Source organism: Ambystoma mexicanum, chromosome 3q, assembly GCF_040938575.1.
Source record: "Ambystoma mexicanum isolate Mex_15411 chromosome 3q, UKY_AmexF1_1, whole genome shotgun sequence".
In the NCBI taxonomy this organism is placed as follows: domain Eukaryota; kingdom Metazoa; phylum Chordata; class Amphibia; order Caudata; family Ambystomatidae; genus Ambystoma; species Ambystoma mexicanum.
The window spans coordinates 645708697-645729550 of NC_090926.1; the positions used below are offsets into that span (position 1 = coordinate 645708697).

The 20854-nt window shown below is 45.0% G+C and overlaps 1 protein-coding gene across 4 annotated transcripts in view; it reads left to right on the plus strand.

The window, feature by feature from the left end:
* TBCD (tubulin folding cofactor D) overlaps window positions 1-20854 on the plus strand; it is a 2839019-nt gene that overhangs the window by 266070 nt on the left and 2552095 nt on the right. For all 4 annotated transcript variants that reach the window (XM_069654539.1, XM_069654542.1, XM_069654540.1 and 1 more), the window contains exons 6-8: window positions 6273-6374; window positions 6967-7113; window positions 19964-20019. In XM_069654539.1, the coding sequence (XP_069510640.1) occupies window positions 6273-6374; window positions 6967-7113; window positions 19964-20019 (305 nt within the window). The remainder of the gene's footprint in view (window positions 1-6272; window positions 6375-6966; window positions 7114-19963; window positions 20020-20854) is intronic.

Below are 20854 nucleotides of genomic sequence, written 5' to 3' on the forward strand. Positions count from 1 at the left end.
TGGACTTCATTTTTGCACCCAATTTGCTTGATGTCTAACTCTCTTTAGTAATGTTGGGGAGGAGCTAGCGCTTCAACTAGTGCCTTCCTGCACCCTGCAAACGCTTTACAAATGAGGCAAGACTTCTAAGCACTATAGCACTGAGAAAGCTTTTTTCATGCAAAAATAATCACACAGAGGCGTGGCCAGTCACTAAATAAAGATAGCTAGGATGAAAGTATAATGTGCAAACAATTATTTAGATGGATATATTTGCAAAACTGTTAAATTGTAGTTAGCTTTGCTGATTTCAAGCTGTGCTTAATATAGACTACAGGCAGGCTGGTAGAGAGCATGAGGTAACTCAGCAGCTGTTCCTGTCAATCACAAGCCAATGGAGACTAAAAAAGATTCAGCACGACAAAGACTACTAGGAAAACAAGGGTTTTTTATGAGAAATGCTGGACCAGATAATATATAATTTTATGGAGTTAAGTGTTGAGATGATGGCGCAAAGATGTGTTTGTATGAATGTTTATAACATAATAAATTATGCTAAACAAAAGCAACAAAGTAGTTCTGCATATGCAGCATAATGTTATGTAGCTTGTCCCAAAGAGAACCTGGCCATGCAACACTGGAGACTCTGCAGCATCTCTTATATGGCAAGAACAGTTTTGAAGGAGCTCTGCTAGTATCCAGTGACCAAGTCAAGAGTATTTAAGCCCCAGGCCCAGCACCAGTCTTCAGGACATAGGAGCCAGCCACAGACGACAGAATGCTGGTTGGAAATGGCAGAGTCCTCTGCCATTTCCCCCCAATCCTCATGGTCTGTAAAGATTCAAGTTTTGTTATTGCCTGCAAGATACACTCATGGCTTTAATTCCCTAGAGGGGTGCATTTACTCTGGTTTGAGCGTGATTAAGGGTCCCCTGTATTTAAGGGACACCCCTGTAAAATTGGGTTCGCTTTCAGTGGTGACCCCGACGTGATCTCAGTCTTCCCCTGTACTTTGCGAAGCCCCAGGCCAAGTCAGCCACGCCCACCTATAGTGACTGGTCCGCTAAATAACAAAAAAACACGTTTCCCGAGTGGTTTTAGTAGAAGCCATTTTAAAAGAAATCCTCTCTGCTCACTGAAGCAGGGCGTGGCTCCAGAAAGACAGGCCAGCATGGGACTTCGTAACGGAGGAAACTTGAGTGAACAACGCCCATGTGAGTATATACACTTTCAAGTGATAACAAAATGGGAACATGTATGTATGGTAGTATGGTGATGTCAATGGTATTATGGTTATGTGAAAGATATTGTACAAGGTAAATGGAATAGGACTTTTGGTGATGCAGTATTGGTGATGAAGTATAAAATGGGACTTTTGGTGATGAGGAATAAGATAGATTGGATTTCAGGTGATGTGTTGAGGAGTAGATTGGATAAAAGGTGGGTCATGTATTGAAATTGTCGCATATTTCTGTTTTTCTACTTTTTATAATGGAAAGAGAAGGAAAGGGATCCCCAGTTTATAAGGACTGGTAGGTAAGGGATCCTCAGCCACTATAAACAGGTTGAGAAGGAACTACCACACATTATTCTTCTTATGACGATAAAAGCAATAAGTGGTATTTCGTAGTGGCTCGGTATTAAGGAAGCAGCCTGTATTTTAGTCAATTTTTTATATTTTCTCTTGCTGTCTTTTGTGGTAAAAAAGGAAGGAAGGTGGATGAGTCATGGTGTGTGTGCGTGAAATCAAAGTGAAGAAAGTGTAAAAGGGTGGGGAAAAAGTGAGTTGATCTGTATTTTTGAAGCACATGCAGCATAGCAGTAGGCTTTAGTGAAGCATTAGGGACGCGCACAACATTATGGAGGAAGGAACTCCAATAAAACACATGCATAGGGTTATGCCACTGTGTTGTGACAGAATAAATAAACAATTGATAGTAGAAACAAAGGAAGGGGGGGGTGTCCTGCTCCTGGCCAGAGCAGGGCTTCCATAACAGAAACGAGCTAAAAGAAAAATCCATCTTTGTAGCAGCAAAATATGAAGGGATCAAGTCCCAAAAAAGAGAAGAGATTCTACATCTCTGTAAATTAGTTGAGGGTAGGGGAGATCAGGAAGGTGAAAGAGATCCAATGTAAGGGGATATACCCCGGAACGCCTAAACCTGCAGTAGAGTATAAAAAACCCAATCTATAAGCCTCCAGAGGTAGAGAGAGTGTCAACCGGATTAGCAACTAGGAGGGTGGACTCGAGAGCTTTTGCACCGCTATATAACTCACCAACAACTCTAATATGCCTGTAGCATTAGTGTACCCAGAGGGTCCACAAGTAGACATTGACAATGTATAGTTACAGATGTCAGTCAATCGTCTGACTGTTTTTAGTAAGCGTCCTGGGGGCTTAATATGTCCTTTGGTGGGTCAGAAAGTGATAATCTCAGGTTGCACTGTATAGGTCTTGTAATAATAATAATGATAATAATTTAGCATTTATATAGCGCTACAAACCCTCAGGCATCTGAGCGCTGCTTATTATTACCCACGGTGTGTGCTGATCATTTATCGACCTCGGAAGGATGAAAGGCTGAGTTTGGCCCTGCCGTGATTCGAACCTGCGTCAGCAGTCGCTGCACAGATGTCAAAGCAAGCATTCTACATGTCATGGATTGGAAAGGTGGAGGTAAGTTTGCATTCTACAAGTTCAACTTCTGTTTTCTCAGATAACCCCCTAATGGCATCTCAATTAATGTAGATTCTTGAATTCTCACACACCAAACATTGAAGATCTTTACAGATTGACACTGATCAGCACCCTTTGAATGATATTTCCTCTTGCCTTATTCTTCTTCAATAAGGGAGCAGACGGCTTGGACTAATGCACTGCTTCTATTTTCTTAACTGGACATATTAAATCTGGTTCTGCCTGGCTCATTATTGCTCTCTATTTGATCCTTGCTGCTGCAGCCCATTCAGCTGGTATCATTTATCCTAGCATCCTTATGTTTTTGCTGTTGTCAACTTAAAGGGGTGGACAGCCTTATTAGAGTCCCCCTGTCTCTGTCCACTTCTCCCTCGACTCATCTGCTACCCTTAAATCCTTGCAGTCGGGGTTTCCTCCAACACTTACCATATCAGAAGCCCAGCTAATCGGAATTGCAACATCCCATTTCTTTTCATTGTGTCAAATTGTAGGGGAGGCGATAACAGGCTCTTGTGGAGATTTAATAATTAGTTCAAAGCTGGAGTTTGAGGTCCTCTCCAAATGTGTAAATCATGGGGAGTTGTCAGGTGAATATTTGCAGTGCGTGTCAAGCATGTTTGTAAGCCTCGGAGTCTTTACTTTCCCTTATGGGTTGATGTACAACTGCCACTAATAAGCTCTTTGAACAGATTAGGCGCAAAGGGTCTTTCCCAAAAGAATCTGCTGGTGAGAACAGACATGCAATTGAACGTGCTCAAGAGTAGCTGAGCCCCTCCCGAAATGGAATGAGGAGACCTCGATGCCTTTTGGAGCTACCATACCAGCCTGGTTGATACTGTTACACAGGTTTCACAAATGTGCCACTAATTGCCAAATATTGTCGTATGTCCAGCTGTTTTGAGGATGGCAAAGTCGGCTTTGTGCCCTCAAATGTCACCTCCTTAAAAGCTCTATTAAGAATGGTTGACCCACTAACATCTTGTAGCACACCAGTATTCTAAGTATCTGAATATTCGACATATGTTAAATCGGACAGTGTGCAGGGACCTGTGGTTGTTTGGATTATTTTATTTTAGTTTTGTTTTATTTGTAATGAATACCCTCAGTAACGGTAATATTGTCAATGGTTGGCAGCAGTTACACAATAAATTGGATTAAATTAAATAAAGTTAAAGATAAATTAAATGCATCTCTAGACAGGACATTTAGAGCAGCAACAATGTATGCTGCAGGACCAGAAGCGAGTTTTCCATTTTGCTCTACTCAGCGCCTCACTTGGTAGTAGTGTTGCCGGAAGCTTTGTCTATCCACAACCGAAGCCTTGGCTGCCATGCTGCCAATCCAAAACCTAGCTCCTTTAACAGGCTTGTTGCAGTTGACAGCGCTGCAACTGGACCTCCTAGGCCAACGGCAGTATCACCATTCGCCCCCATCTGCACCCACGGCCACTGTTATTTGCGAGTGGTTATTCCACCTGGGTCTCCCGAAGGTCAGAGTGCACACTATGCTCTGACACAGCAAACCACACTGTGTACCCACCCTCGGAATGGGAGTGTGCATGGCTGATCCCTCTTTAGCGACTCAGCTGAAGCTGCTCAAATGTTATTACTTGCAGGCATCTCGTCAGGGTTACGAACCTCTATGCCTTCTCATCTGGCATATTATATATAAGGTTTATGATATGCCAGAGCAAATATGGTCTGAAAGGTTCTTGCCATCTATAAAGACATCCTTAATAGAGGGCTTCCAACTCTGACCATAGCTTGAAGTGAACATTCTGTTTTGTTTCAAGAGCTACATTACCCCATATTGATGCTTCCGAATACCACGAAATTATCTCCCATACTCAAGAAGGCTTCCCTTAACAATGCCCCACTGATGGAGAGCAGAGATTGGCTGGAGGAGTTCAAGTTAAACGACAATGCATGCTGAAGACTGTTTTGTAATGCTATTTCACTGGAAGGCTTTTTATGTGGATTGATCCTTTTGGTTCGTGTAAATACAATAGTTACATTTTTGTGTGATTTAATCATTTGACCCGTCCTAAATGTTAAGATTGTTACGGTTTGTAGAACATTGTATCTGCTCTGTAATGGTATTCTCTAGGAAGACAATCCTCTGAAATAAAAACTAATGATATAATCTGGGAGGTGTTCTCCCACACCCATGCTCATTCACTGTAAGATATTTACTTTACTTTATTTAATTTGTATAGCGCGGCCATAGACCTGAAGGCGTAAGGGGGCTACGAGACAAATTACATTTACACAGGAACAAGAAGGAGGTTGCGAGCCATAAGATCAAGAATAAAAAGAGTACAAATATTTGCTGACAGATAAAAACAAGTTAGTTAAAAAGATAGGTCTTCAACTTCTTTTTAAAAATCTCGAGCGAATCAGTGGATCTCAACTCAAAGGGAAGAGCATTCCATACAGTAGGCCCAATGGCGAAGAAGGCAGAGTTGGCAACCTTTACAGTACGACATCTTGGAACAAATAGGAGATGTTGAGTATTAGATCTCAGGGTTCTGACATTAATTCTTGTGGGAAGGAGGAGTTGTAGATAATCCGGCATTTTACCCTGTAAAGATTTATGTATCATCGTGAGGGTTCAGAACCGGATTCTAGACTCCACTGGCAACCAGTGTAAGGCCCGTCTAGCTGGTGTAATGTGGTGTCTACGCTTGAGTTTCATGACAACTCTAACAGCGCCATTTATACATACTTGAAGTTTATTGAGGCTAGTTTTATCCAATCCTAATAAAAAACTTGAGCAATAGTCGATTTTGGAGCCTATTATAGGTCTAGCAATAGTCTCTGTATTTTCTTGGGATATATAAGGTCTTAAGTGTGCCAGCAGTTTTATGTAAGAGGCACACAAAACCAAGCTGCTCACATGTTGCTTCATAGATACTCTCTGGTCAAATGTAACACCAAGTGTTTTTTCACTTTTTTAACGGAATGATAGTTTCGTCTCCCAGCTGAAAACTATCATAACTAGGACCACGTTTTTAATATCTGTGAAGAACCAATAACGAGAAGTTCAGTTTTGGATTTATTTAGTGCTAGTTTATTTATGACCATCCAAGATTCAATGATGGTAAAGACTTTTTGAATGGCCAGTTCATCCAAGTCATGTTATCCAGATAATGGGATGACACATTGCGTGTCATCCGCGTAATTAGTAAATATTATGTTCTCATGATCTAACATGGCAAACAATGGAGCAGTGAAGATGTTATAAAACCATGGAGAGGTACACGCCCCTTACTGTCTCGATTGTTGAGAAAAGATGAGACCCAGTGAAAAATGAGCAACCTCATTTTTCATATTTCACATATTTCCATTGTCTTAATCAGTACATGTTGACCACTTCCTTCTGGATTTCTGGCAGAGCTCCAGACTGATGTACTATTTTCTACAGAGACTAAATAAATAGTCCAAATTTGTTCTGTGTCTGTGTACCTTGGTTGTTGTCTCTTGTGCTTGTTTTCAGACAATTGCCTATAAGGAATGATCTCATGTAATGTTTGTGGACTATTTCAATTGATGCAAGTAATTGCTTTATTAAAGTGGACTACTTCTCATACTCTTAGGTACGAGGGTACAAGATATTTCTCCGCCTTTTTCCTCATGAAGTGGTAAATGTGCATCCTGTCTTGGACATGCTTGCAGCTCAAAATCCAAAGGACCATGAGGTAAATGCTTTTTTAATAATTGATCAGAATTTTCTTCACAGAAGCCTGTCCTGTTTAGCCACATTTCTTTTCCTAATCTGGCCAGAAGCAGCGTATGAAGACTTTTGACTAAGATCAAAAAAGAAAAAATGTGTCAGACGTTTTTAATTGTAGGCTATTTTACCAGGGAAGTCAACATTTTAGGCTTGAATTCGGACAGTTCATGCTATCCTCGAACTTGCATCTTTGTGAACGACCAAGGGGAGAGCGGGTGGAGTGTGTATGTTTGGAACTCAGAACATGCACACTACTTTGTATGAATAATATAATTGTATGCTCCTTTGCATGTAAGATGTATAATTTGCACATGTACTTGCCGTCTCTTCCTGCACTTGACAACTATTCTTTCTGTTACTGGTTTAATGCATTCCTTGACCACATCACTCTCAATGCTTGAAGCCTGATCTGGGTCCAATTTGCAGATTGCACACACAGTAGAAATCAGAATGTTCTTGCTCTTTCTATTTACACACACCATCTTATCTTTACGGCATGCTATCTTCCCAATACTTTGTGATACAATCTTATATATTTTTTTAATGTTTTTTTGTAGACTTGGGAATCGCGCTACATGCTGCTGTTGTGGCTATCTATGACATGCCTGATTCCGTTTGATTTGTCGCGTCTTGATGGAAACATTGCATCAGAGATTGGGCCGACCCGGATGTCTATAATGGATCAGATACTCCATGTTGCTGAGGTGCCTTACGCTTTATATATTTGTTTCCATTATGCTGCTATGACTTCTTTCTTTTTTGGGAAACTTAATAAACTTCATTGTAGATAATATGCAAGATAAATGTTGGCAACATTAAAAAGTGGATTTCTTAAAAATCAAAGTCGCAAGTACTTTTCAAGCGATTGCGGTACCCATGTGTGACAAAAGACAGTGGCCCTCATTCTGAGGTTGATGCAAAGGGAAAAACGATGCCGGTACAGGAATACCGGCATCAATTACTGCTACGGCATATTCCGACCAACCAGACCGCTATTAACGGCATCGTAATTAGTTAATAGCGGTCTGGTCGCGCACGCGACCCACCATGCCGGCATTAGCGGCATGCCGTAAATCGGAGTAGATCACAAGTGAGGCGGACATGCAAATAGCGGCCTCATGAAGCCGAAAAAAGTGCTTACCGCACAGCGTAAATACCGGCATCGCGGACATGCCGTAAAAAACCCTGAGCAGTGTCCCAATCTGGCACAGGTGCACACAATCAGCACAAGTGGAGGCAATGGAGTCAGGCCCAGTACAAAAGGAGCACACCCACACACCCTCCCACTCCAAGATGATTACAATAGTAGTAGCATTACTGGAGCTGGAGGACTTGCTTGCATTGCCACAACACCACCAACAACAACAGCCGCCACCACAGAGGAGACGCAGGAGGAGAAGGAGGGTGAGACAGGCCCAGCATGCCTCACCAGTGCAGCCACCATTACCACTCTGGCAGCCCACAATCCCTCGCATCAGAGCCAGTCCATTCAATCTAACCCTTGAGCAGATCCACACCCTGTACCGGCTTGACCGGGACACAATCACCACCATAGTGGACCTGATACACGACATAGTGAGCCTCATAGAAATACGCACCGCCATCCCCCCTCTACTGAAGGTAGTGTCTGTGCTCCACTTCCTTGCCACAGGCACCTACCAGCACGCAGTGGGGCACATGCATGGCATATCACAACCCTTATTTTCCTGGATTCTGAACAAAGTGCTGGATGCCCTCCTCAAGCACACAAGGGACTGCACATCCCTACCACGGACTCCCCAGGAGATATTCTATACAAAAGTTGCCTTCAATGCACTGGCAGGCATGCCAAATTGTGTAGGTGCCCTCGACTGCACCCACGTGGAGTTGGTGGTCCCGCATGCCATGGAGGTGGTGTATCGCAACCGCAAGCAATACCACTCCATCAATGTGCAGATGGTATGCGACGCCAGCAAGATCATCACACATTGCTGTGCCCGATATCCCAGATCAACTCCTGACTCTATGGTCCTGCGGAACTCCATGCTACCACGCTTCATGGAGCGACATGCTGGACGACGTGCCTGGCTGCTTGGTGAGTTGCCTGACTGGGCCATGTCAGTGCATCAGGGTTGTGAGGTGGGTGGATGCATACTCCACCTGGGTGGGAATGGGGGTGAGGGGGGGGTGCATACTCACCCTGGGTGGGAATGGGGGGGATGCATACTCCACGTGGGTGGGAATGGGGGGGGGATGCATACTCCACCTGTGTGGGAATGTTGATGTGACTGCACGATGTGCATATCACTGTGCCCCAAAGCATCACAAACGGTACATGACACCCAAATCCCATAGTGATGAAGTAAGGTCAACACCTATCATTACATGACTAACAGGTAACCAGCCCACATCCCACAACACATGCACCACTCATCAGCGGCCCTCACGCACCGTAAGGGCATCCTGCACCATGCAGTGCATATGCACTATGTTGCTGTCTCCAGCATACCACCACACAGGACAATCATCCCTGGGAGTGCATTGAACGGAACCAACTAGGGATTCCACAAAGTGTCACCGGGTCGGCCCACCCATAGGAGTGCTGCATGTCACCATGGGAATGATCACACAGAATGCCCAATATTGTACCGAACACTGCCAACGCCCCCTGCAAGTAAATCTGAAAGAACACACCACATCACTAATTTGACTCCAACACTGCTGTATGCATATACGATGCACGTGCAACAAGTTGTCAGTGCACACCATATGCCATCTTGAAGATGCAACCCACACCATTAGTCAATGGCACAGGACACATAGAGGGACCTGAAATGGGGTCAACGCAGCCAGGGACATGTGCATGTGGGCACCGATTACTTGCAGGCATGTGAGACTAGTACAGTTGTCCATCATGAATTTGCAAACATTTACCTTCATTCCCCTCTCATGCAGGTGATGGTGGCTATCCCTTGAAGCTGTGGCTCCTCACCTCTGTCCGAAACCCACAGAACAGGCACGTGGAGGACTACAATCGTTCCCATACCCGTACACATGTGGTCATCGAGCAGACCTTTGGCCTGTTGAAAGCACGATTTTCCTGCCTCAGCCGGTCAGGTGGGGCACTCCTCTACAGGCATGAGAAGGTGGACAAGATCACCATGGCATGTGTAATGCTGCACAATATGTGCATTCGTCAGAACGTGCTCCTGCCTCCTGACATGGAACTGCTACCACCTGATGATGATGATGATGATGATGATGAAGGGGATGAGGAAGATGTGGCAGGACATCATCACGGTGGCGATGCACAGGAGGGACGTGCCGTGCACCAGTCAGTGATCGCACAATACTTCTGACATACATGTTAGCAGAGGGTGACATAATGGTTCTAAATTGGGCACTGGGTGTGGGGGTACATGTACACCATGCACTGTGATTGATTACATGACACATGCGCAATGATGAATGTCCACAAGTAACAATGAGTGACAAAACCCTCACCCCCCCTCTACCTCCCCCCACAACTCCCCCACACACCCTCACCCCCCCTCCCCTTACAACTCCCCCACACACCCTCACCCCCCCTCCCCTTACAACTGCCCCACACACCCTCACGCCCCTCCCCCCACAACTCCCCCACACAAGTGTCATAGAGTCTACGAAGGCTACATGAGGCTGCCTGAACTTTCACTCTGCACTCCCTGAGCTAGGGGGTGGCATGTCCCGTCGGCGCATTGCACGGACCGACCGGTGGAGCGGGATGGTTTGTGTCGAACTGCTGGTGGATGGTGTGGCCTCCTGCTGAGATAGATAGTGCGGGATGACCTGCCTCCAAAGCATCAGCGATGTGCCCTAGCACCTGCCGGAGGCCCGAGACCTCCTCACAGAGGCGGGTGGAGTTATCCGTGAAGGACCGGGCCAGTGCTGACAACTCTGTGCGCCAGTCCTCCCTGGCCTGACGGTTGTCCTGCACAAATTCCCTGATGAGTGCAGTGAGCAGGTCAGCCCGCTGTGCTCCTGCGGCTGCCCCTGTGGCCGTGCCGGGAATCTGGCTGGCATGCCCAGCCTGCTCATCCTCCCCGAGACTGAATACCGGACTGATATATCGCTGGGTTTGGTCTTGCCCAGACTGCTCCGGGCTGTTTGTGTCAGCAGTATCGCTCATAGATACCTGGGGGGATGCAAATTGTGTTGGGGTGTGGACAACATCCACTGTATCATCCTTGATGGTGCCCCAGATGTCATCTTCGATGTCTTCAACTGTGAGGGGTGCTGTGGCTGCCACCTCCACAGCCACACTGGACTCCTCCGAACGGGGTGTCGGACAGGTGTCTGCAGGCAGAACAGTAGGGGGTGGGGGTGGTGTGCCCTCCATGGGCCTTGGTGTTGCATGTGCTATGTGTCCCTGCTGTGGCTTGCTTGCTGGGACACAGCGCCCCCTGGCTTGTCCCCTGGATGTAGACAGACGGTTGCTGTCCTCCTGTGACCTCTTACTGGGTGTGGCCTGTGCAGGGGTGGTGTCCTGCTCTTCACTGTCATGCTCACTGCCTGTGGGGGTGAAGGAGAGGGACGGCATGAGTGGTGTTTGGATAGGCATCATACATACATTGGGACGATTGCACATCCACACAATTGTGGGTAATAGGCATTTGTGTTGGGAAGGGCACATCATTTCATACATGGGTGGTAAATGCAGCCATATGTCGGTGTCACTCATGTTGGCCAGATACTGTGCTGTCTGACATGCTCACAATTTAGGTCATGCACGCTGTGTGCCTCACAAAGTAGGAATTTCCTACTTTGTGTGGTATGTGTCATGTACGTTATGGCCTTGCGCCAAGCATCGGCATGTGTCTCACTTACTTTGGCATACTTTGCAGGGAGTGTGTGTGTGGCTGACCATGGCGTCACTCTTAGGCCTTCTATTGGCCTTCTATTGATTCCGGGCCAATCATGCTTGCACATGTTTCCTCCCATGGGGTGAGCTTAATGGGAGAACTTGGTGGTCCTCCGGTTTCCAAGGCCTGGATACGGTTTACTGAGAGAATGTTGCGCACCCTCAGGCACAGATCATCCCACCGCTTACAGCAATCCTTCACTGTGCGGGGTGTGTTGCCCACTGCACTGAACTTCTGGCCAACTAGTGCTCAGATCTCCTTTTTGCGCAACATTGCCTCCCTCCTCAGGTTGCTGCTGAACACAGTCTCTGCATGCTCATGCAAGGTGTCGACGAGCATCTGCAGTTCATCTTGGCTAAATCTCTCCTTTCGGAGCCGGGCAGATCCCTTCTTGAGTGCTTTAGGCATTCTTGGGTAGTAGGATGAACTTTGTTTATTTATTTTGATGGGCGCGCCATACCCAGGGGGCAGCAGGGTGCAAACAGAACGAATATGCGAGGCTTACAATGTTACAGAGATATACAGTTGTGACAAGTAATAGATATATACAGTTAAAAAAAAAAGAAAAAATTTACAGACATGTAAAATATACAAAATCCTCAGCCATGAAAAGTATCAATATCTATACAGCGGTGTAAAATATACAGTTATGTACAGGGGTTGTTGGAATTCAAATGATGGATGAGGTTCCTTCCGACTTTTCGGTCGGTCAGCAGTTTCCCTGGGGTCCTGTGTGCTGAGGATGGCAATGGATTGTGTTTTTAAAGATGGCCGCCGTGCTCCTTCCCGTTCCTGTGCGATGACGCTATTTCCAGTTCCACTATTTAACGGTGACAGTAAATAGCGGTGTTCGCTAATTACCGTCACCGCTATTTACAGTCACTGCTAATGTTGCATTGGACTATGTCGAGGTGTAATCTGCACCTAGCTTCATGCCGGTAAGGGCTTTTTGGGGGCCTTTTGCAGCATGGCGCTACGTCCCTTACCGCAATGGCACAAAGCTTGTGCCGTGAAGTCGTAATAGGCCTTTATTAGCGGGCTGGTGCCAGCACAGACACGCTATTTGCGCTGTGCCGGTAAGGGACAGTACTTACCTCCAAACTCGGAATGGGGGCCAGTGTCATGTTGGGTGATGCACAGTATGTTGCGCTATCGGTAAGCAGACTAGAGAGAGGAAAGATGGAGCAAGGGCTGGTAAAGGCAAATGGTGGAGCTGGTGGGAGAGGGCTGACCGGTTTCTCTTATGTTTGCAGTATTTGGATGTTGAGGTATTGAAAAGACATTGATTTCGCACACATTTCAATATATTTTAATCAGGTTTCCGAATCCAACCAAAATCTCCCAGTATGAATTCTTTCTAAAGGTTAATTTCAAGTAATGTTTAGCTGTAATGCAGCAATTTAGACAAGAAGTCTAGGAAGGAATATAATAGTTACAAAGGCAAAATCGGGCTTTGATGAATTCCCTTGTTCTCGATTCAGTACTACTCTGAAGAACTGTCATTCTAAAATGCCAAAAAACACACGCCCATAACAAAAAACCCTGAAACATTCCCATACTATCAAACCCAGCCACGCACCTCGTTTGGCAGGCCTCTCTACAGTCACATTTATTTTCTAATGTATTTTTTAAAGCGTAAAAAATACAAGATAATCATTACGGTGGGTGTCCTATGTGGCACTAAAACTTGATTATTAACAAAAAATCAAGCATCAAACCTAATTCGCTGGGAGGATCTTTCCAGACATCTGGAACTGCCCTTGATCAGGCTGGCCCCTCTAATCCTGAATGATTCAGCCTTGCCACATTGAGGTCCACCCCCTCTGAGTATCTTGGCTTGTGCCTAATTGCCTTTTGAAACACTATTCAAATTGTAAGTAAATTGTCAGAGCACCCTGCAAATAACAAACTTTCACTTACATAGAAAAGTAAAGACCTGCAGAAGCTACAAACAAATATCCTGAAATTCATCTGGGGGGTGGGGGGGACACGAATAGCTGAGAGAGTGATGCTCCGAAACACGGGAGCGGGAGGCCTGGGGGTCCCGGAGGTGGACAGTTACTGTCTCGCTCCTCAGCTCTCACCGGCCTTCACCTGGAAATTAAACACAAATAGACCTTGCTGGATGAAGCTGGAGGAGGACTGGAGCCTCTGCTCGCTAGAATCAATCCCACACATCAGGACCAGCCGGGCCCCTAACCTCGACCAAGAATACGCAGAAAACTGGAGGAAGGCAGCTAGGCGATGGAACTGCAGGAGCAAAGTAGGGCCCCTGTCCCAAATCTGGGATAACACAGACTTCACCCAGGGGTTTGCACCGAACACTTTCGATAGCTGGAAGGCAGGAGGGCTGAAGCACAAAGCGGACTTCTACGTGAATGGCAACCCGCTTACATTCGAAGAATGCAAAGAGAAATTTTGCGTGCCAGAAACCGAAAGGTTTCGCTAGACACAGCTTCGACACTGGCTCTCGCCCGACTCGATGAAACCGCATGGCAGTAGAGAATTGACGGCATTGGAACGAACACTCAACGCCTCACCGCAGGTAAAATATCTGCCTTGTACAGACTGCTGGACAGAGGAGACCCCAATAAGAAGGAAGCCGACATGGAAAGGTGGGAAAGGGATATCGGCAGAATAATCGAGATGGAGGAATGGGGTTGCATCTGGACCAGAGTACAGAAGAGCTCAAAATGTGTCACCAATAAGGAAGGGGCGATCAAAACATGCTATAGATGGTAACTAACTCCGGAGACCCTGAACAAGAGCAACCCAGCGATCTCTCTGCTGTGTTGGCGAGGCTGTGCAGACACTGGCACATTATTCCACTTGCTATGTGCATGCCCAATGTCCACGAGGTGCTGGAAAGAGATCCTGGAGCTTATCAAACAGATCACTGGCCTAGTGATTCTGTGGGACCCAGGGATAATCCTACTAGGCAGCACATGAGACGGCCAATTTCCGTTGACCGGACAACTGGCGAACCTATGCACTCAACTTCTCACGGCGGCAAAGATTTCAATAGCGAGACTGTGTAAACCTCCAGAGGGCCCCGCAGTCAGTATGTGGTGGTCCAAATGTTGGGACATTGCAGTGGCGGAAAAAATAACTGCCTTCTACCTGGAAAACAGGAGTAAGTTCTTCAACACCTGGGTGCCCTTTTTGAACTATGCAGAGCAGTTTCCAGGAATGGCGAGGAAACCACCGTCCCTCTACTGGTTGACCAAATATGATTAGTGAAGCCCGAACTCTGGTCGGAGACACCTATTGAACACACACCGGGCTAGTGACACTGAGACAGGAGCATTGGTGATCAACGTACACATCCTGAAGCACACCAGCCCCCGCCGCTGATTGGCCAGGACCCTCTGTGGACATCAACGGTCCAAAACAGGATCCCCCATGACCTACAGCATCCCCTCCCGGACTGGCCCCCTGGTCCCTCTGTCCCCTCCGTCCCCACTCAGTTATGTATTTGGTTTGTTTTTGTTTCATCTCTGCATTTGTCTTTTGATGATCGAATTTGATGCTCTTGAGATGCTTGTTTATTGACAAAATCAAATAAAAAGTTTGTTGAAAAAAAGAAAAGTACAGTAAGTATTATTGACCCTTAAATTCAGTAGAGTCCCATTTACTGGTTAAGATGTGCCAGCGTCAAAGTAACTTTTCACAACAGCCTCCAATATAAAGGACGTGATCTATGTGCCCCTCCTCATGAATGTGTGAACTTTGACAGCCTTAAAAATGTGATGATCCAAACCTTTGAGGTTTCAGTTAACATGCTACGGGAACTACTGGTTAGCTCAGCTAGATCAACATTCCAAAATGCCTGATGAAGTATTCTAATGGATGAAGGAGAATCCAGTTTTGTGTTAAAGCTATCATAACATAGATTCTGGCCTTTAGCAGTGTCGATATTATCCAACTTATGGGGTCCACGTTTCTAAGGGAGAATCCCAGCACAAGTGCAGAAATTAAAGTACCTCTGCGTAAAGTTCACGCTAGCCTTGACTTTTTTTCCCCTCCCACCCCCAAAATGATTGCAATAATTAAAGGCACCAATTTTCAGCTTTTTGGCTATGAAAGATCTTTCTATTCCTTTGAGTTAACCTGACAAATGCTCTATTCATGGCATACCAGGACGACTGCATCACCCTCTGCACAATTCTAATGGACCATCTACAATAAGTGCGAAATCGGATGGTCTCAATGAGAACCTGAAGAAGTGAGAACATATGAAATGCTCCTTATAAGCAGTCAGTGGTGTCAGTTGAGCCGAGCATTATGTTCAATGCTCTCTGTACCATGCACATAGACTTTCGGACTTAAGCTGGGTCCCTAACCAGGTGGCTGCCTACCAGAAACATCTGGTTGGCCAATGTAAAGTACACCAATTACATTTAATACAAAATCGTTAGAATGGTGATTGGCACCATGGAATGCAAGCACAGGGGAACACCAGATACAGCACTCACCTTACATTCTCACCAAGGTCTAACTACCCATGGTCTATTGTCGTTAGTCTCCCTTGCTTTTACAAAATCACCTCCACCCCAGACGTCCACTCTCCCTTAAGACCCCACATCTGCTATGATGTGATACTCTTGGTCTCATTACACATCCTGTGTTGCATCCCTCCGTCCCAATGCTCTCCTCCAAGGTTTCCCTGCCTTTTCTCAGTTTGTATCACTTCCCATGTCCTAGTCTCCTCCTTCACAATTGTAGTTTCAAATCCTCCTGTCTTTTAAACCAGGGATCTACAACCTGCGACTATTAAGATGTTTGGCACTATTGGCTCCCATGCTCTCTCTCCATTGACTATAGTTGCTGGGCTGATGGGAGTTGTTCTACAAAACGGACAGCGTTTACAAGGTCTTTGTTTTAAACTATCCCACTGTATATTACCCAGTCCCCTGTCTTTGATGCAGCCAGTCAAACTGTATTTCATCCCCCAGTGTCCCTTAGCCCCCATCCCTGTCTTTGCATATCCTGTGGATTACTATAGTGACTGAGGCTGTGGTGGTGGCCCTTACTAGTGAGGCTGATGGTCCCTTGGACAGAGCAGGGAGGAAGAGTGAAGGTGGGATCAGGTCAGAGCGGGGCAACTTCGGCGCCATGGTGGAGAGCAGGGTGGATTGATTAAAACAGGTAGGCACCTAGCAGTGTGTTTAGCATTCACATACCATATATCCAGCTATGTGTGTAGAGCTTGTCTGGGGTAAGCGAGTGGTGCAGGAATGTCAGTCTGCCTCATCTTGCGACTATGCACAATATTCGGACTGCAGAGCTAGTTCTGCTGTTGAAATGCTGAGGAGGTTCGAACAGGTTTACGGAGCGTTGTGCTGGAAGAACGCGGAGTCACAGGCGCGCACTCATCACAGAGGCTCTTGACTAGGGGAACGGAGGTACCGCCTGGATCCCAGTTGATGGTCCACAGAAGGAGTCACTCCTCTGTTTAGAATATGTGGTCCTGAAGAAGATGACCCAAATCAGTATGGTACTTGAAACCTGTCGACCCACCAGCGCATGAGCCTTCTCGTGTGCATAACGATACCTAAATCCAACAACCAGTGCACGTTCAATATTACTGCTGTGACTAGACTGGCTTCATGCCTCTAGGTTGTTTGTTTTCCCTCCATACAGGGTCCAGTGTTTTATTATGATCAGAACAAGTTCCGAATTGACAGGATTACTATTCTATTTGGTTAATAAAACACAGATAGAAATTCCTAGTAGCAGTACCTAGTCACAGGCGGAAGAGACATTATTTGATGTATAGGCCTTGATGTAACAACCTTATACTTGTATCCGTCTTTTTTACAACATATAGTGTTATAGGTATACGTGTATACTTGTTGGTTAGGGAGAGCCCTCTCGCTATCCCTTTTAGATAGGCGGCGCACCACCGAGCTCTTACGGAGAGACCAACGGAATAGGGACAGGGTGTTCTTCTTTGTAGGTACAGCCTGCATGGGTCTGTTTTTGTAACTCAAGAGGGGATTCCCCTCCTCAGTGACAATTGCTCCTAATACCGTTCTCTGTGTTACCCTATAAATAAATTGGATCAGAAGGACCAATTGAAATCTGGAATGCCAAGATTTCAGCTGTTGAAGAGCCTAAATTTGGCAGTACAGAGAGGTTAGGTCCTCTTTATAGATGTCAGCTAAACCCCCCATTTTGTCAGTTGAGATTTGGACATAAATTTGAAAGAAGAGAGGGTTCAGTCTGTCGAGATGTTCCGGCCATCTTCGTGTATCCAGGTTTCTGTAAGCATTGGTATGTCCAGGTTCAGTAATTAGGTTGTGGAGTACCTATTTTTAACCACTGACCTTGCATTTAGGATTAGACAATGTAGTTTTTGTAGCTCCTATATCTCGAAATTCGAGAGGCTTAATACGAGTTAAATCAAATGTTTCATGAGTGATTCAAACGTTAATTTCTCAACGAAAGCTTCATCCACTAAGTAATTTGAGGAGACATTTTCTAGAATTAAATTAAGGGACATCCACAAATTCAAATGAGTCTAATTGCAGGTGCATAAATCTTAGCCCAGACTCTTTGGTGCGTCAGCGGCTCACCGGCACCATTGGTTGTGTTTAAGTATCCTTCCTGAACTGGTAGTGGTAGGAGAACTATTCCCCAGTGTGGAACTGATACAAAGGTTAAACAAAACAAAATGGGACTATGTCTTTTTATCTCACTTTATTTTTTCATCGCATCACCCCCCGACCCCTTTCCCCTAACCACCACCCTCTTTCCACCAACCCCATAATTCCTTACCCAAACACCCCCACTGCATTATGCAGTACAAAATTCAGTAAAACATTGGCGGTACAAAAGCGGTGCAGTGAATATAATGTGGTAAAAACACTGGATACTACAAAATGAAAGAGGACTATCCCTCGCACCTAAAGGCTGGCAGAACCTTGCCCGTGGATCCAAACAAGTGAGTGTGCACTAATAAAAAACTTGATATTACAAATAACACAATCAAAAAGCATAGTGTTGAAGCCGCAGTTTGCGACCTACGGTACAATAATCATCTATTGTGGTATCGGAGGCGACAAATCATGTACATGTAGAATCGACAGAGCAGTGATATTTGGTCCTGCAGCAGGGCATTTATCTTACACCTGCATTAAAGGACCCCATCGCCTATGTGTGGTGAAGCTGAACATCACTCAGTTCTGCCGTCATGGCCCCTTCAGTCATAGTATTGTCTGAGTTCTGCAGAGAGTGTCACCTTTCACAATTATAGTGGTGGTGTCATGCCAGAGGTGCCCTGGTTTTACTCCTTCAGTGATGGTATCGCATTTTAGCATTTCAGTGGTTGTGTACTGTCCTGTATGAGTAACTGATACCCAAGCCCTACATTGTGTGAACTTCCAATATTGGAGTTGTCCCATTCTTCAGTCGGAGTGTTCTGTTTGGTGTGATGTGCATTTTATTTCACTTGTATCATAGTGGTGGTGTCCTGTTCTGTGAGATTTGCGCTTGTTTCGGTCATGCTGAAAGTAACCTTATGAATAATTGTGTCAATATTGGCAGATTACTTGCAAGGAGAACACCACCATTATGTCAATTTTGAAACCCAAAGGGCAAGTCTCAATTACATTTACACGCACAACTCTTTAGACTATTGTCCAGTGCACAAATGTGCTAACACCATTTTCTTTTTTTAAACTTTATTTATGGTTTCATACCACAAGCGTCCAACATACTAATAAAACCATAAAATATGGATGGTAACAATATAGTATCAACAGAAGGTATCTACTGAGGCTAGCCTGGCAGACTCCGGTGGAACAAGCTCAAAATAGGGTGTGCAAAAACACCTATTGCTCAAAACAAGCATCACACTGTATAATGGAGATAAAGGTGGATCCTGCACGTCCACTCCCCCTAGTCAGCAAAAATAGATTAAACATAATTAATTGCGTTGACCTACTAACAATGCTTACATTTTCTCTGAACTCCTTGAGCTGGAACAATACCTCTTGGGTCTCTGTAATTCAGTATGATCCTTGGAATACTGTGCTACAGAATAATGTTCATATATTAATATGCTGCTTGATAAAGACACATTGTGTCAATTATTCTCTGAGATGAAGGACCTGTGTGTGTATATATAGGTTGCTCACTTCTGTGATAGTACCTGAATTTAAGTACAAGTGAATAATATTGACAGGTGCTGTGCCAGTGAATGACGCTTCCTTGATTAATCTTAGGGAGCGGTATGCACAAATATCTTCGTTGACACACGGCTTCAAAAAACTAGGTTAACAATGACTGAACTTGAATTGGATGGAGGTAGCAGGCAACCTTTTGTTTTTTCTCTTCTCAAAGACAATTGCCATCTCCCAAGGACTTTTGCTATTAGTCTTTGTATACTTTTTCCCTAATGTTTCTTCCCTGCCTTCATGTGCAGTCGTTGCAGAAGCGCAATGTATTTATTTATTTGAATTTGCTATGGTGCTTAATGGGAATAAGTCTAAATTAGAGTGTTGTGATTAATTTAATCATTCTTGTCTGGGGTCCTGAGTGGAATCAGTTTGTGCATTAGTATTGTGTTGTTAATATGAACTTTGCGGCATGTTGCAATGCGATTTAGCATTTGTTGATGCCCGTCGGATAAAAAGATTATTTTGTTAATTGTATTCATTTGTTCCCCTAGTTCTACTTGGTGGTCAGTGATAAAGCCAGAGATGCGGCTGCCGTGCTTGTGTCAAAGTAAGTCAATAATGTGCTGTCAATATGACTATAACTACGTTCTTTAGCTATGCTACATGGCAGTACTTTTTTTATAGTGTTGTGCGTAATGAAGATTTTTCAGAATAACATCTATTAAAGACACGAAGGCGAGCATTATGCTTCTCTTCCTTTAATTAACATCAAACATAAATGGCTCAGCAGCAAGATTTAAGCAAAGCAACTGTTCCCAGAAAAACAAAACTTGTTTAGGTGCTGAAATCCTCAATGAAAAGTACCAATTTAACTGAAAACTTAACCTGGAGCTTTTCTGAACTCCATTTCTCAGAAGTCCTTGGGAATCTGAACGATGGCCACGAAGCATGTGATCCAAACCAACCAATACTTATGAACATGGTCCCTTAAATGTCTGCAGCCCTTCTTCTACTTCCTCTTTCGATGCTGCGAAACTTGGGCAACAACCTAGATCTCCATGCTCTGAAACCATCCGCTAGCCCTTGCCACGGTGGTAAGCTCTTGCGTCCCTAAACTGGGCTTATACGACGATCCTGCCAGAGAAAAAAAGAAACAGTAACGGAGGGAAAACAACCGCAGTACCAGTTGGGAAGAGAGCCACATGAGGGGAGGGGAAAGAATACAGGCATTCCAAGAATAACATATTAAACTTGAACAAGCTCAAGACCCATAGCCCCTCCCGTCAATCCCAGCGGACTGTCGACCTGAATTTTTCCCGATGGGGTGGGATAATGCTCGCCTCTGTGTCTTTAATAGAATCAAGACTTTTCTAAAAGTTATTTTGGAAAATTGTCATTCTAAGTCAAGACCGCAGGCGAGCATTATGCTTGTTTAAAGCTTA